Below are 14,854 nucleotides of genomic sequence, written 5' to 3'. Positions count from 1 at the left end.
CTCGATCAGCAACATGAAGATCAGACTAATGTTTGCTAGAGAGGACAAGGAGCAGGACTTCTGGAATAGCGTTTTTTTGTTTTTAAACAAATGAGTAAAATTAGTAAAATTGAATTATTTGGACGCAAAGAGAGGTCATGTTTTGAATAAATGTGGAAATAGTAATTTGAGAAAACAACAGCATACCAACTGTGAAGCACAGGGCTGGAAGTGTCGTGGTTTGGAGATGCTTTGCTGGCTTGTGCCATCACAGAATCCGCTATGAATCTACTGTTCCTGAGGAAAGTTCGAAAATCTGAAAAAAGAACAAGAACCTGCAGCCTGACAATAACCCAAAACATGCCAAGAAATCCAACAAGGGCTTGCTGAGAATCATTAGCTATAAAGTCCTAGATCTAGTCAAAGTCCAGATCTTGATCTCATTTAGATGTTATGTGGTGACTTGAAACAAGCAGACATGAAAGCTGTCAAGCAACCGAGACGAAAGTGAAGTGTGGGTCATACTTTATTCAGACTGATGTCAGAAACTGGCAGGCCACTACAAGAAGCATCTTATTTAATCTAAAGTGGGAAATGTCTGCATAAAAACCTTAGAGAAAATGGAGTACATGCTGGAATGCAGATGCACAAAGATGTGGAACCACTAACAGGTGGAAAAAGGAGGCGCTAAATCTGAAAGCGTTTAATAATAAAAGGTCAAAGAAGGTGTGCTCTGCATTTGATTCGTTTTTTTGTTGTTTTTTTCAGTAAGTAAATTCATGTTCCATACCTAACCACAGGGCTGGTAACACAAGGAGGAGGGAGATGGATTGGATGAAAAGAGAAACACTTCTTCTAAATGCAGACAAACTATTCCCCCAGACCAAGGACAATCATTACCTGAGGGGAAAAGGCAGCATGTGCGTTAGGGGAAGAGATGCTTATACTGGCGCTGATCTTGAAAGGGCCCCTGCAATCGATCGCGTTAAGCTCCCCGTGAAAGAGAGAAATCAATATGTTTTTAAAGGCGAAGCGGGCTGCATGCGGTGCATGTGTGTGGGCTCCATTGATACAGCCAGACGCGTTGAGAAAAGGAGCCGCTACTGCAAAAGCGCTATCACGTTTCGAGGTCAAGTGGTCTCATTTCCAATACTTATCTGCAAAATCATGACACCTGTGAGGCGCATGAGACTGGAATGACTGCACGTTTGTGGATTACGCATCTCTGTCTGGGTTCCTATTATCATAGAAGAATATTAGACCAGCAATTGAGCAGATAAAGAGTTTGGGGGGGAAAAAAATCAATTGTTTTAAGAAGAACTTTGCAGAGACATAGGTGAGATCTGGAGGGCTGTGTCAGGATTAGTTAATGGATAGAAAATCTAATGAGCAAAACATACCTGTGACTTTTCGAAAAAAGTAATTGCTTGAGGAGAGAGTAAAGCAATCAGTCTTACAGCTAGTGATGAAGATTGCCTACACAGGTTCAGCTCAGGAGAAAAATGAGTGGGAAGAAGGTCAGCAAGTGCAAAGAGTAAAAAAAAAAAGAAGCAAGTCAGGAGGGAACTAAAGGAGAGAGAAAACAATTTAATTTCCATCTGTACCCAAAACAATGCTAATCAATACAAAAAGGGCACCCACTCTATAAAACACATTTCTACCTCTCACCTCCCCCCTCTTTCCTCTCTGTCTATTTCCATCTCTCTCAGGCACCCTCTCAACGATAATTCACTCTTGAGTTGGCATCTGGGCCAGTGAGTTTGATCCAGTGGAGCCAGGGGTGATAAGACATCTCTGCACAGATCTAACACACTTTCCCTAAGTTCTCACACAACGCGGCAACCGAAAGGTGCCAGAGAGTCACGTGTGAGGTTGGAGTGAGAGATGAGGCAGAGTGGAGAGTTGGAGCCCTGTATAAAAAGAAAAGTGCCTTCAAGTGTGCTGGATGATACAACTCTGGCATGTGATCCCAGGCAAGTGGCATCACCATAACATTTACCTAATGACACCCAACAACCATTATCCTGCTGTTGAGAATAGATAACATAAAGGTTGGGGACAAGAGGTTCTCGGATACAAAAAACAGCTTCTAATGGTCCTAATGGTTCCAATACGGTTTTTATGTTACAGAATCAGGAACGGCTAATACACGAGTCTGCCCTCTACTGGTGACAAACATTATCTAACTCAGGGGTCTCAAACTCCAGTCCTCGAGGGCCGCAGTCCTGCAGTTTTTAGATATGCCACAGGTACAAAACACTGGAATGAAATGGCTTAATTACCTCCTCCTTGTGTAGATCAGTTCTCCAAAGCCTTAATGACCTAATTATTCTATTCAGGTGAGGTGCAGCAGAGGCTCATCTAAAAGTCGCAGGACTGCGGTCCTCGAGGACTGGAGTTTGAGACCCCTGAGAAAAATGGGCAAAACAAGAATATTTTCCCTCAAACAAACAATGTATGGCTTGATTATACCAGCAACACTAGTACATAATTAAACAGGATCATAACAACAGAACAGACACCATCAACAACCAATGTATTGTTTTTATATATTTGTAAAAGCACCATTTTTATCTGTTGTGACATTTATAGCATGACCTGTTTTGCTCATATAATTTTTGTTATTCAGTTTAATTTCCCTTAATAAATTCTAGATTTTTTTATCTGTATTTTTGCCTTTATCTATGTTATTTTTGTCCAGTTTTAAAATTTGTTTGATGATCTGAAACAGATTGTGATGAAAAAATAAAACAGAAGAAATGTTTAATAGGACAAATGTTTTTCAAAAATAAAAAGCATATGCAACACTGTAATGAAATTGTATATGCATAAATATAATGTATGTAAATTGAATAAAACTTTAAGCCTTTACACTGTTTTCAAAACAACAAAAATAATAATATTATATGCTATTGGGGAACATAAATGCCATAATAGTGAGTTATGAAAGAGATTATAGTTTTCAGTCTGGTATGTGCATTCACAGGGGTTATAAAGTGCTCACACTTTTACTACTTTCTTTCTGTCTTCAACATTTCTACAGTGTTTTAGGATAATTTGCTGAACTTCTTCAATTGCACACTAAGGAGTAGGAATTTGTAAATTTATATTTAGTCTTTCCTTTAAAAAGTAAGCATAAAAACATAGCCAAGCTATCACATAGATCATTTTAATACACCAATCTAGACTGATAAAAAACAAAGAGAGGGAGTATGAGGAGAACAAACACTCCCATGGCTGTATTATTAATATGACATGATTTCACTGTGTCAGACCTTCAGTCTCTGAGTCTGTGTTGCTGCTATTGCTGGTATTTATGGGTGCAGTATTGATCTGAAACCCAGTGACTCATTCCTTGTTTTGGCTAGAGGTCTGTGGTCGAAAGAAGACCGAGTCTATGTCACAGAAATACTGGTTACTGTTGACTATTCCTTAAAACCAACTAAACAGAGGAAGCTAAATGAGAGATGTGTCAATAACACTCTTATAAAATAAGACTGGTATACTTGTGAAATTATAAAAACATTCAGACTGACAGTAGTTTTGTTACTCTTACTACAAAAAGCTGTTTTAAATACACTTTCCATCTTACTCCAAGTATTATTATTTTGAGTACATTGATTTAGCGGGAATAAAATATGTTAAGAAATAGAGATAAAAATACCTTATGTGAGAGCTCAGGAGATGAGCATTGTAAAAAAGCAAATGTAGGTCAAATAAAGACTGATTGCAATCAAAGTATATGAAATACTATTTCTGAAAGCAGATGGCCTAAATCTGCACACAACAGTCCAATCTTGTTCAACAAGAACAGTAAAATAGGGATCCAATTCACATACGTTGCACAAAAATGGACAAAAACAAACATCTGCTCAGATAAGACTAATTTCAGAATTTGACTGGTGGTGGTAGCTTGGTGGTATGGGAAATATTGTATTGGTGCACCTTGGGTCGCTTTACACTAACTGAGCATTGTCGCTGAGAATCCCACAGTGTAGCCGTCTCCTGATGACTACATTCAGTAGGATAATGCATCATCTCACAAAACTCAAATCAAACTTGTTTAAACTGGTTCTGAAGGCCGAATGGGGTTCAACCTGGTAACAGAAAGGTGTACCTAATAATGTGGCCAGTGAGTCTCCTCACACTTTGAGTAATTTTACAGTCATGTTGTTTCATATTGTTATTATTTTTGGAAACCATTTTTTAATGTTTCAAAATGAAAGCTTTGTCATTTTCTCTCATTTTCACAGTGCAGCCGTGAGTCATTGCACAAAATATTAAATGATTTTGTTGCGATTCCTGATTGCCTCCAACATTGAAACTGGATTGATTAAATTCATTCGATTTTACAGTGAGAATTACATTGCTGTGGTGCAGTATTCTGCCTAAAGCAGCATAGCTCAAAGAAAAACATCTCAGCCTTCAGGTAGGCCTAGAGAAAATAACAATTCTGTACAAGGGTGTGGCTGAAATGTCTTTTATCTCTGATTTTTTTTAAAATTATAGAAAACCTCCTTCTGCAGGAGAAAAAAGCTGCCACGCATAACTCACCTGTATCACTGATGTATCGTTGAGGGATCACGTCTGGACAACTTTTTTTTTCAGCTGCTGCAGGGCTTTTTTGTTCGTCATGAGTAAACACGTGTTTTTTAGAGCGAGACATCAGCACTGCCAGGGTTACAGCTCCGCCTTGTGGTAGCAGATGGATATAGCAGCTTAATCACTGAGCAACAAAGTACAATGCAACATGTTTATTTTATTCAGATGCAACTGATAGCAATAATAATAATAATAATAATAATAGGCAATGTTAGTATTTTATAACATGACAGAAAGAAAATAACAGGAAAAAATAAACAATTGAGTTTAATCCATTTTGTTTACTTACTGAAGTAATCTCAATTTATTTGTGACTTTCTGTCCAGGCTGACATGACCTGGTATTTTCTGTTCCTTATTTTCTTGAACAATCAATGGAGATGGAATTGGGGATAAACACTGTAGAGTGCTGATTGTTCATATTTACCTGGTTTGGCTTCAAAGCCAAATCATGTGAAAATGTGAGACTGTCAGAACTTTTTTCTGATCTGAATCATCGGCATCAATTCTGATCTGATCAATGTAAGGTGTTATTTCATCTTTTAATCTCCAGTATTGTCTTTTTCAAAGAATTAGAACCTGGTTAGCACAATAGCACTTGATAATTATTCTGTTCAGTTTTTGGTTTGTTGAGGACATTTCTTTAAAACTCAGGATTAACATGCATCATCGTAAAGTTTTTTTTTTTTTTTTTTTAACTGAGGGATTAAATAGTACATGTGTCTGAATGCAAATCAAATTTCTAAACAATGAATGTGATGTGGGCTGCACAGTGGCGCAGTTGGTAGCACTGTTGCCTTGCAGCAAGAAGGTCCTGGGTTCGATTCCCGGCCGGGGTCTTTCTGCATGGAGTTTGCATGTTCTCCCTGTGCGTGCGTGGGTTCTCTCCGGGTACTCCGGCTTCCTCCCACAGTCCAAAAACATGACTGTCAGGTCAATTGGTTTCTCTAAATTCTCCCAAGGTGTGAGTGTGTGTGTGCATGGTTGTTTGTCCTGTATGTCTCTGTGTTGCCCTGCGACAGGCTGGCGACCTGTCCGGGGTGTACCCCGCCTCTCGCCCGGAACGTAGCTGGAGATGGGCACCAGCAACCCTCCCGACCCCATTAGGGACAAGGGTGAACGGAAAATGGATGGATGGATGAATGTGATGTATCTGTGGTAGGGACATAGGAAGTGTTAAACACATATTTCCTGCACTGAACACAAAAACAGGCTCTACGGAAAAGAATCCATCATATGTTTTGTATGTTTTGACTGTTTTTGCATTTTCTTGTTTTTCTCTATTTGCATTTCCATAATTTGTACTTTACACTGCATGACAATTTCTTCTGTTTGTTTGTTTGGGACTGTTGTTGTATGACACGGATTTTTTTCTGTATACATTTTTCTTGTTCTTTCATACTTTTTATTGAGTTTACTATGAATAATCTCAACATAGTTTTCGGAGTCCTTCATCTCAGTTCTTTTTAACTTAATAATTCATAGCCATAGCCTTTTTTGGTATTAATCTTAAGTAAAAACACCACATTTTCACAATATTTCTGTTTTTTACAAATTCTTTTTTGAAAACCTAAACTATTTTCTAACTGCTTTAAATTCAAGCATAAATCCCAAGGCAATTATTCACACAGCTGCCAAAAGTAATAATGCAAGATATTAGTTTTTAAAAATATTTTTTGTTTTATTTATACCACTAAATATTGTTATTTGCCCTTTGCTCAGCCTTAAAAATATAAAACGCAGCATTTTTTAATCTCAGTTACACTAACAGATATTTCTTAATTCCAAATGGACCAGTTTTGTCTTTCTTGTAATCAGCATTGGCCTTCGTTCAGCCAGCTGACTGGCAGTGAACAGCAGCAGGTGTGTTGATGCTTTATACTTCCTGTTTCATTCAGGCAGAAAAACAGATTTTCTGGCATCACAAAATGACTTAAACCGTAGCAGTTTTGAACTTTTTAAAACTGGTATTCATAAAATGTGTTGTAAAGTTTTTGTCCAATCTTTAATTTAGAGTATTCAGTAATATTAATGATAACTGATAAATCGTATTATTGTGACAGAAACAACGTGGCTAAAAAAAACAACGGATACCGGATGATTTTACCTCGTTTATTAGAAAGCCACGGGACATTCTTGTTACTTCATATTTCATCAACATGGTAGTAGAACAACCACTGTGGGGTACAGAAAGAAAACTCCCTGTTCAGCGGTTTATCTGAATTGACCACATTTGGGGCGTCGGTCTGGGAGGCAGCCCGTCACCGCGTACTCACAGGAAGTGAGTCACGCTTACGGTAACGTTACGTCCGTGTTGCAGCAGCAGAACAAGAGAACAAGGAAGCAACATGTGCGAACCGTAATAACTCCAACAACACACAAAGCAGGCGGACGGGCAGGCGCGACGAGAGGAACGCGGACAGATTCCCGGGGTTTCCACGAAAAGGACGCTTTGTTAACAAATGTGAGTGTTTTACCTCTTCTACTTTACTTTTAATGTTTTTTTGAACGAAAGCGAGGCATTTTAAACACTTTTTAAAAAGTAATTTCTCTCTACTCGTCTTTTATTGAATGGGTTTATTATTATTATTATTATTATTATTTTTTAAAAACATTTATACGTTTTAATTAATTTATAGCAGTTTAAAACTTATATATATATATATATATATATATATATATATATATATATATATATATAAACCGGACTTCAAAATTAATCTTGGGTGTTTTTGGTTATGTTCAAAATGTTAACTCTAACGCTTTGTAGGCTGGTTTTTGCCGACTTTCTGAGTTTCCACTTGGGGCTTTCCGCTCCGTCAAAAAAAAAAAAAAAAAAACACACAAAAAAACCCAAACGTGTTTTTTTTTTTCCTGTCTGTAGAGTGAAGTTTCCTTTTACAACAACAAAAAAAAGTAACTTAAAAAAGAATGAAAATGTTGATTTTGTAACATTTTGTAATTATTTTAATTATCGCGAATATTATCGCGGGACAGCCACACACTAACACGTGTCCCCGCTGCGCGTCACGTTGTGGACATGTGTGCTCTGTCTCCTCATTGTCCCACGAGGACGCAGACGGGACTTTAGTCACGAAATAAATTGGATATAACGAAAGCAAAACGACTAAAGGGGGCACGCAGCGTGCTTCTTTCTTTTTTTGCAATGCACATTTACAGAAAGCTTTGTGTTTCACGCTAGAAGAGAAATTTATACCCCAGGGTATTTTAAAACACTGAAACTCGCTACCTCTGCCCTGAAAATAATCAAAGTGTTTCAGAATATACAACTTGTGAGGACTGGGAGCAGAGGCTGTTTAAAGACCTGCTGAGCTGGGGGCTTTTCTTTAATTAGTATCTCTGAGCTGTGGATTAGATTAAGTGTGAAGTGTCACAATATTCAGAAAACGACAAGCAATCAGGCTATTTTATGGTTGCTCTGCATTGTGATTCATTTGTTCAATAAAGGACCAGGAGAAGACTGAATAAGTAGTTATGTCTTATGACATGTTCTCATTTGAAACCTGACATGGTGGACAAGAACTACATTTAATCATCAGAAGCAATGGTGGAAATCTGACATCACTGATATGCTGTCAACAGTTTATTATTGAAGGAGGACGTTTGGAGGAAATAAAACAATATTCCAGCAAGAATTTAAAACAAAAGATAAAGCAAATTTAATTCATGTTACCGTATTTTTATGTACCTTACATTGTACTTTTTTTGAATAAAAATATAAATAAAAAATAAAAAAAGAATTTAAAACAAAAATGTTTTGTATGATCAAAGTGCTTTTATTGAAAACAACAAGACCACAGCATATTGATTTATACATAGTCGGGTTTTCAGGTACATGGGCTTATTGAGCAGAATATTATACCCTTTGACCTTTGTGATTTTTTGTGTAAACAAAGCTGATACTATTTGGTTATTACTCTGGCTATTTGCAAAGCCTGCAGCCACATCTCAGTTGTTGGCTTGTGGTTTTATTACCGCATTATGCGAAATATTAGTTGGCACCAATATTAATATACTAACTACTAACATGTTGGTAGTTAACCTCTCCTTCATGCTCCATGTGTGACATCTGCTCATCTTTATTTCATTGACGTCTCAATAAAAGACATTTCTGAGAATTTTCAAAGTTGCAGAAAATGTTTGCGACTTTGAATTCTTAGCATTTCAAATCCTCAAACTGGATACAGTTACCGGCTCATGTCTAGTGAAAAGGATAGCAATAAAGTGACGTTTTTCTCCAAAAACGGATCTAGGAATAATTTTTGTTAGCTATAAAATAGTTTTTAAATATGTATAATTATGTAATCCACAAATTTTACTGGAAACAGTTCCAGTTGAGTTACTAGGAAAAACTGGTTCCAGGTAATGTGCTTTATAGGATTGTTAACTTTGTTAAAATTTAAGTTTGACAAAGTTATGTTAACAACGAACCCACAATATCTTAGTAGTCCATCTCACCTACATGGACTACTTTAAGATTCTCAGTTGTGTGTCTGACAACCTTCACTAGAAACATCAAAGTCTTTTCACATAAAATTTTAAACAAAATGTGCAATTAATTTTGTAGTTAAAACAGAATATAAATTATTTTTATTGTTGTGAAAATAAAATGAAATGTCTTTTATTTTGCATTAGTTTTTTTTTATTTTGCATGAGCCTGAATTTAATCCTTTTTCAATCAGCACGGTAAAAGTGCGGTAGCTTCTTTCAGCCAGCTGAAGAGCAGTGCGCAGCAAATTGGATCGTACTGAAATGACTTTCAATCTTAAAAATAGTAATTTTATAAGCCTTGTTATGGATTTCAGTGATTTTTTTTTTTCCATGTTAGCACATTATTAGCTGGAATTCAAATGTGAAGCTAAGTTTTATAATCTCTGTGACTTTTAGAATAAATCATTTAATAGAAATGATTGTTGCCTGCCAAGGTTGCATCCTTTGATTGCATTTGTACCTGTTTAGGTCAGCACAACATTGAACTGACAAGGCAGATAAACTGAAAACATCTTTAAATAGAAAGCATGTTATTTTCTTTAGACACTTATTGACTTGTGCTACAGCTGCTGTTTTGCTGGGTAGCGCATGTTTGCTCTCACGTAATGGCCCGATCATTTGTTAGGGATCTGAAGCTGCTGGCTTGTTGTGTCTCTCTTTGCTGCTCTTGAGGGAAAGGCTGTCTCTGCGTTTCTCAGAACAAATAACAATTTTCCGTCAGAACACCTCACTCAGGCTGAAGCCGCGATAACAAACAGCCGTCTGCACCGCAAAGGTTCAAGGTGCGAGTCTTCCGCCGGGGCCTCAGGATGTTAGCAAGCGTGGCGTTAGGTTAGAGCAGCTGCACGCTCTGAGCTGCCTTGGCCTCTTTGGTCAACCTGCCCCAAACAGCCGTGTTATCAGAAGATAAACACTGCAGAGAGAACAGAGTATTTACATTCACTTGGTAACACGGCAGCAGGAGCTAGTTTGCATCTTGTTTGCCTGTGTAAAAACCGTGGGTGTTTTCCACTTCGGAGCCATGTCAAGCATCTGTAAATTCCTCACAGTTTTCCACTTGCCCTTTCTGCTATTTAAATAGAGGTATGGGAGGGAGAAAGGGGTGACATAGGGAAGTATTTTTATCTCTGCCCCTGAAGTACCTAATCCTCCTGATCCCGATAAAGGGAAGTCGAAGCACATAAGCAGAAATGTGGAGATAATTGGCAGCAATAGTAACATTTCATTGTGTTATTTACAGAAAAAAAATGAAGAGGGAGGTGAAAGCTGGAGTCGACTTCCTGAAGCGCCTGGTGGTGGCCAGAGGGAAGCTGGATGAAGCCAAAGCAGAGCAGTTTGCGGAGAAGCTGCAGAAACTTTTGTGTGACAAATACTGCGACCACTGGTACCCTGACAGCCCCAGCAAAGGCCAGGCATACAGGTAGGCATCAGTGTACGGCCTTCAGTCCAACATTTAATGAATGCACTCTGATTCCATCCAAAGTTTCTAGATTTCTCTCCTAATGTGAACGTGAACATTGACAGGTGTATCCGGATAAATAAAGACGGACCTTGCGATGCGGTGGTGCTGAAGGCCTGTGAGGAGAGCGAGCTCACGGTCAGCAAGCTGAGACTTCCACCTGAGATAACTCTGTGGATCGACCCACTGGAGGTGTGTGCAAGGTGAGTCACCGGACGGCTTGTTGCAACACACAGACACATTACAACTGCATGAGTCATTGATTCACTAAAGTAGAACTATGAGTGACTTTCCTTGGCCCAGCTTTTACAATTACTCACTTTCTCACTCGCAGGTCTGGGGAAAACGGCAGACCTTTTACAATAGCTCGCTTCCGTGAAGAAGAGGAGGAGGAGGAAAATGGGAGCGTAAAGGGGGACCGGGATGACTCCTCCGTCAACCTGGACACGTCAGATTACCACTCTGCCACCTCGTCAGATTGCGGCTCTGCCTCGTCCAGCGACACGGAGGAGGAGGCCAAGGATGGAGAGAGGGAGGAGAACAAGAAGCTGGAGGAGCATGAGAAAAAGGAGGCAGCAGACGGCAACGCCTACACAGTGACGATGGTACCCAGAATCCGGAAGGGGAACGGAGAAGCACTAAATAAAGTCAGATACGTCAGAAAGAAGGTAAATTTTCAGTATTTAAAGACCTTCTGTATAGGTGTGTCTCAGTGTTACTGATTATGTCACTTGATGGGGTCATTTGAGTTATTAGAGCTTTATTGTTTGAAAAACACAGGCTGATAAGCTACAGACATGCTAAGAACAACACGTTCTCATTACCACGCACGTAGGCGCTGTAATTTGACTCCAACATGCACATCCAGATGCCATAAATACTTGTTGGCTTATTTTATGACACAGGTACTACAAGTATGATGCGTCCCATTCTAGAGAGCTGACTTATATATGATGCAAGAACTGGAAAAGGCATTTAAACAATGTAAATGAAATGTAAATTTTGAAATGTAAATGTTCATTGTTGCCACCACTGAACATTTACATTACGAGCCGGTAACTGTATCCAGTTTGAGGACTTGAAATGCTAAGATTTCAAAGTCGCAAAAATTTTCTGCAACTTTGAAAATTTGCAGAAATTTTTTTTATTGAGATGACGATAAAATAAAGATGAGCAGATATCTCATATGGAGCGTGAAGGTGAGGTTAACTTCCAACATATTAGTAGTTAGTATATTAATATTGGTAGTTTAGCAGTGGTGGTAAAATTTTTTCAGCATGAATTTGAGAGGGGGATCACTTGCGGCGATAATTTATTTATTCCTTTGTTTATATTATTGTTTCTTAAAAAAAAAAAAAAGTCACTTTCTGTAATTGATCCTCCATGTTTTAAAATATGTATCCAACTCCTGGTCCTCGCTTGAGTCATCAAATGACTCAAGATCAGATTTAGAGAGTTACAGTTCTCTAAAATCTGCCAGTGTGTAAAAACACAAGCTTGAAAACAGGAACTTGGACTACCAGCTTGTTTACCAAAGTTCTATATTTTTATTAGACCTAAATTTCAACACCAATATTTCTTAATAAAACTCTTGAAATTCTGTTCTGGTGTTTGGTTTCCCAGTGTGACTGTGCTGTCGGAGTGAAACCATGGAGATTATGAAGGAACATGACATGTTGTGCTGCGGCCCATCTGTGGTCATTTTTTTCAATTTTAATCAATTTTAATGTACTGAAGGGCGTATCTGTTGACAGTGTCATGGCAGAGGTTTTATTTTAATAAAAAAATTGTAGAATGAGTTATTCATTTTAATAAAAACTTTACAAGTCCTTAAACGGAAGTAAAGAGATGCTCTGTCTTTAAGTGTGTCAGCTGCTAAGTCAGACTCTCGTGATGTTTCGTCATTATTTCTTTTTTTAAAAAAAGGAAGGAAAAATTTTTTTTGCTGATATCTTGTACTCAATCCAATCTGTTTATTGCTCAGATTCCTGCCAGCCTCCAGTACTTCTACCATCCGACACCGGTGTGGTCCCAGTACAAGAAGGGGGCTCCGGTGTTCCTCACCACAGTGTGTGCGTCCCCCGCGCCACCTCCTCCACCGCAGCAAGTTTTTGGTTACTACATCGTACCGCAGCCGTCTCCACAGTTCATCCTTCCTCAGGCCGCCCTGCAGCCATGGGGAGCAGTGAAGGGTTAGAGCGTCTATCGACCCGGGGAGGGACGGGTGAAGCCTTTAACTGAGCCATGTAGTGACGAGTCTTTGAGTGTGGCTACATTTGGACCAAAAAGAGTAATGTTTTAAAAATTTTAATTTCTAAAGCTACTTCTTGCACAATCTTTAACTTTTCTGCTAACTTGTAGGTTTTTTTATAGACAGCACAAACGTACCATGAATTTGAGCTAAAATATTTTAATCTCCTATTGTTTCTGCACTGTAATTTGTTCTTTGGTTTGTTTTTTTCATGTACTGTATTTATTAGAACGACTTCAATCACTGGGTGACTGGACCAACTCAGGAACTCTCAGCAATATTCTTTATGCCAAAAGAAGTTATTTTGTAATAATCATTAACAAACATAGTTCTCTGTGCACAAATCAATGCTAACCTCTGTAAAGTACAATTCAGTTTCTTTATATATTTCAACTACAGCAAGAATATCTGTATATTAAGATAATTATTTTTACCTAACAGGTCGTATATATTTAACAATGCATATCCACACTTTCTGAACTTTCTATTTTGTTGTAATTTATTTGACCACCAGTAGATGGCGCTCAAGTGGCATCAAGTTGAATTGTTTTATTTTTATTTTTTACTGAAACGGAGCCTCTGTACATCGCAAATCTAACTTCACAAAGCCTCTTGCTCCCTGGCTGCTTTTTAAAGTATTGTAAATAATCCTTGTTATGATTTGCTGCCGCTGTATAAAAGATGGATTCAAATCCATGCTTTCCTCACCAATTCTGTGATTTGGATGAATATTTATTCACTGTTTTGACAGTTTTAAGCTTGTGTGTTTGATTTGTTTTTACCATTTGCAGTAAACTTTTACCTCTTTTACTGCAGATTAAACAAATTTTACTCTATTCTTCAGCTTGTGGCTCTTCTTCCTCGTGTGAATATTTCCTGTATAAAGGCGAGCTGTGTGTTTTGTTCCTCAAGTATTTTGCAAGGGGACACCTGTTAGTTTGAACTTGACTTAAACTCATCCTGTGTTGTAGACGTTTTCATCAGAAGCAGGATGCTGCAGGGGAAAGACTCCTGTGTGTTTGGCGTGTCAAGCCTAGGCCATGACGTTATTCTTCCTTGTTTGTCCCATTGAGGGCTTGACTCCACAATTTGTGCTATGAATAAATAATTGACTACATCAACAGATATATATATATATATTTCTGGATTATTCTCCAAGTAAATAATGGAAGTTCAAGTAATTGAAAATCCGCATTTTGAAACTGTATTCTCTGTTTCCATTAGAGAACAAACTTTGTGTGCACCAGACTGTTTTCTGTTGGGTTTTATGACTGCCTTAAATATACTGCTCAAAAAAATAAAGGGAACACTTAAACAACACAATATAACAACAAGTAAATCAAACTTCTGTGAAATCAAACTGTCCACTTAGGAAGCAACACTGATTGACAATCAATTTCACCTGCTGTTGTGCAAATGGAACTTTGTACAGAACAAAGTATTCAATGAGAATATTTCTTTCATTCAGATCTAGGATGTGTTATTTGAGTGTTCCCTTTATTTTTTTGAGCAGTGTATATTTTAACTCCTAGTGATTTTTTTCACATGCCTGCAGCAAAATATTTCACTAACATGTTTTAACACGGAGATGGTGTTTTGAATATGACTTTTCCCTAACACGTAGCTTTTCGCATGAAGGCCAAAGCTCCTACCTGAACTTGTTGTTGGGTCTCTGGTGCTTCTCAAGTTGATGCTCTGTTTGCCTAAATGGTGGGTGGACGACAATAGTTTTGGTATTTTTGGAGTTGTTCTAATCTACACTCATAGCTACTAGGCACATTTATAGCGGCTGGGATAATATTTAGTCTCTTGACTTTAAAATTCTTCCGATTTTATTCCCAGCTGTCTGGTGTGTTTCTTGTAATATAAACAGGACTAAAAACAAACACACACCCCTTGAAAAGTTTTATCTTCAAAAACATTTTCCTTCCACTTAAAAATTACTATATGTTTTGTGTCTATTAGCCAAAAGAAAACACGTTGCAGTTGGTTGTGAAAAAAGTTTGCTGCCCTTTGGGTTATAGTGTAAAGGGGCGTAGGAAACCTAGAGAA

The 14,854-nt window shown here is 38.0% G+C and overlaps 1 protein-coding gene across 2 annotated transcripts; it reads left to right on the top strand.

The window, feature by feature from the left end:
* The first annotated feature begins 6,903 nt into the window (after window positions 1-6,903).
* Window positions 6,904-13,638, top strand: LOC114142186 (maternal B9.15 protein). Of its 2 annotated transcripts, none has more exons than XM_028013324.1 (5): window positions 6,904-7,044; window positions 10,333-10,512; window positions 10,617-10,754; window positions 10,886-11,219; window positions 12,536-13,638. In XM_028013324.1, exons 2-5 carry the CDS (start codon window positions 10,340-10,342, stop codon window positions 12,746-12,748), a joined length of 858 nt encoding a protein of 285 aa, XP_027869125.1. In that variant the 5' UTR covers window positions 6,904-7,044; window positions 10,333-10,339; the 3' UTR covers window positions 12,749-13,638. The 2 variants fall into 2 exon arrangements, with proteins under 2 accessions (XP_027869125.1, XP_027869126.1); XM_028013325.1 differs by having other exon boundaries at window positions 6,923-7,048.
* Window positions 13,639-14,854: the final 1,216 nt, after the last annotated feature.

This window comes from Xiphophorus couchianus, chromosome 3 (genome assembly GCF_001444195.1).
Source record: "Xiphophorus couchianus chromosome 3, X_couchianus-1.0, whole genome shotgun sequence".
Taxonomy (NCBI): Eukaryota; Metazoa; Chordata; class Actinopteri; order Cyprinodontiformes; family Poeciliidae; genus Xiphophorus; species Xiphophorus couchianus.
This window is presented reverse-complemented; position numbering and strand designations above follow the sequence as displayed.

Bases quoted from the DNA above. Each gene is read 5' to 3' on its own strand.
- LOC114142186 (XM_028013324.1), top strand. From the start codon at position 10,340: ATGAAGAGGGAGGTGAAAGCTGGAGTCGACTTCCTGAAGCGCCTGGTG. The intron at 10,513-10,616 runs GTAGGCATCAGT...GAACATTGACAG, and splicing joins AGCAAAGGCCAGGCATACAG to GTGTATCCGGATAAATAAAG. The intron at 11,220-12,535 runs GTAAATTTTCAG...TTTATTGCTCAG, and splicing joins TCAGATACGTCAGAAAGAAG to ATTCCTGCCAGCCTCCAGTA.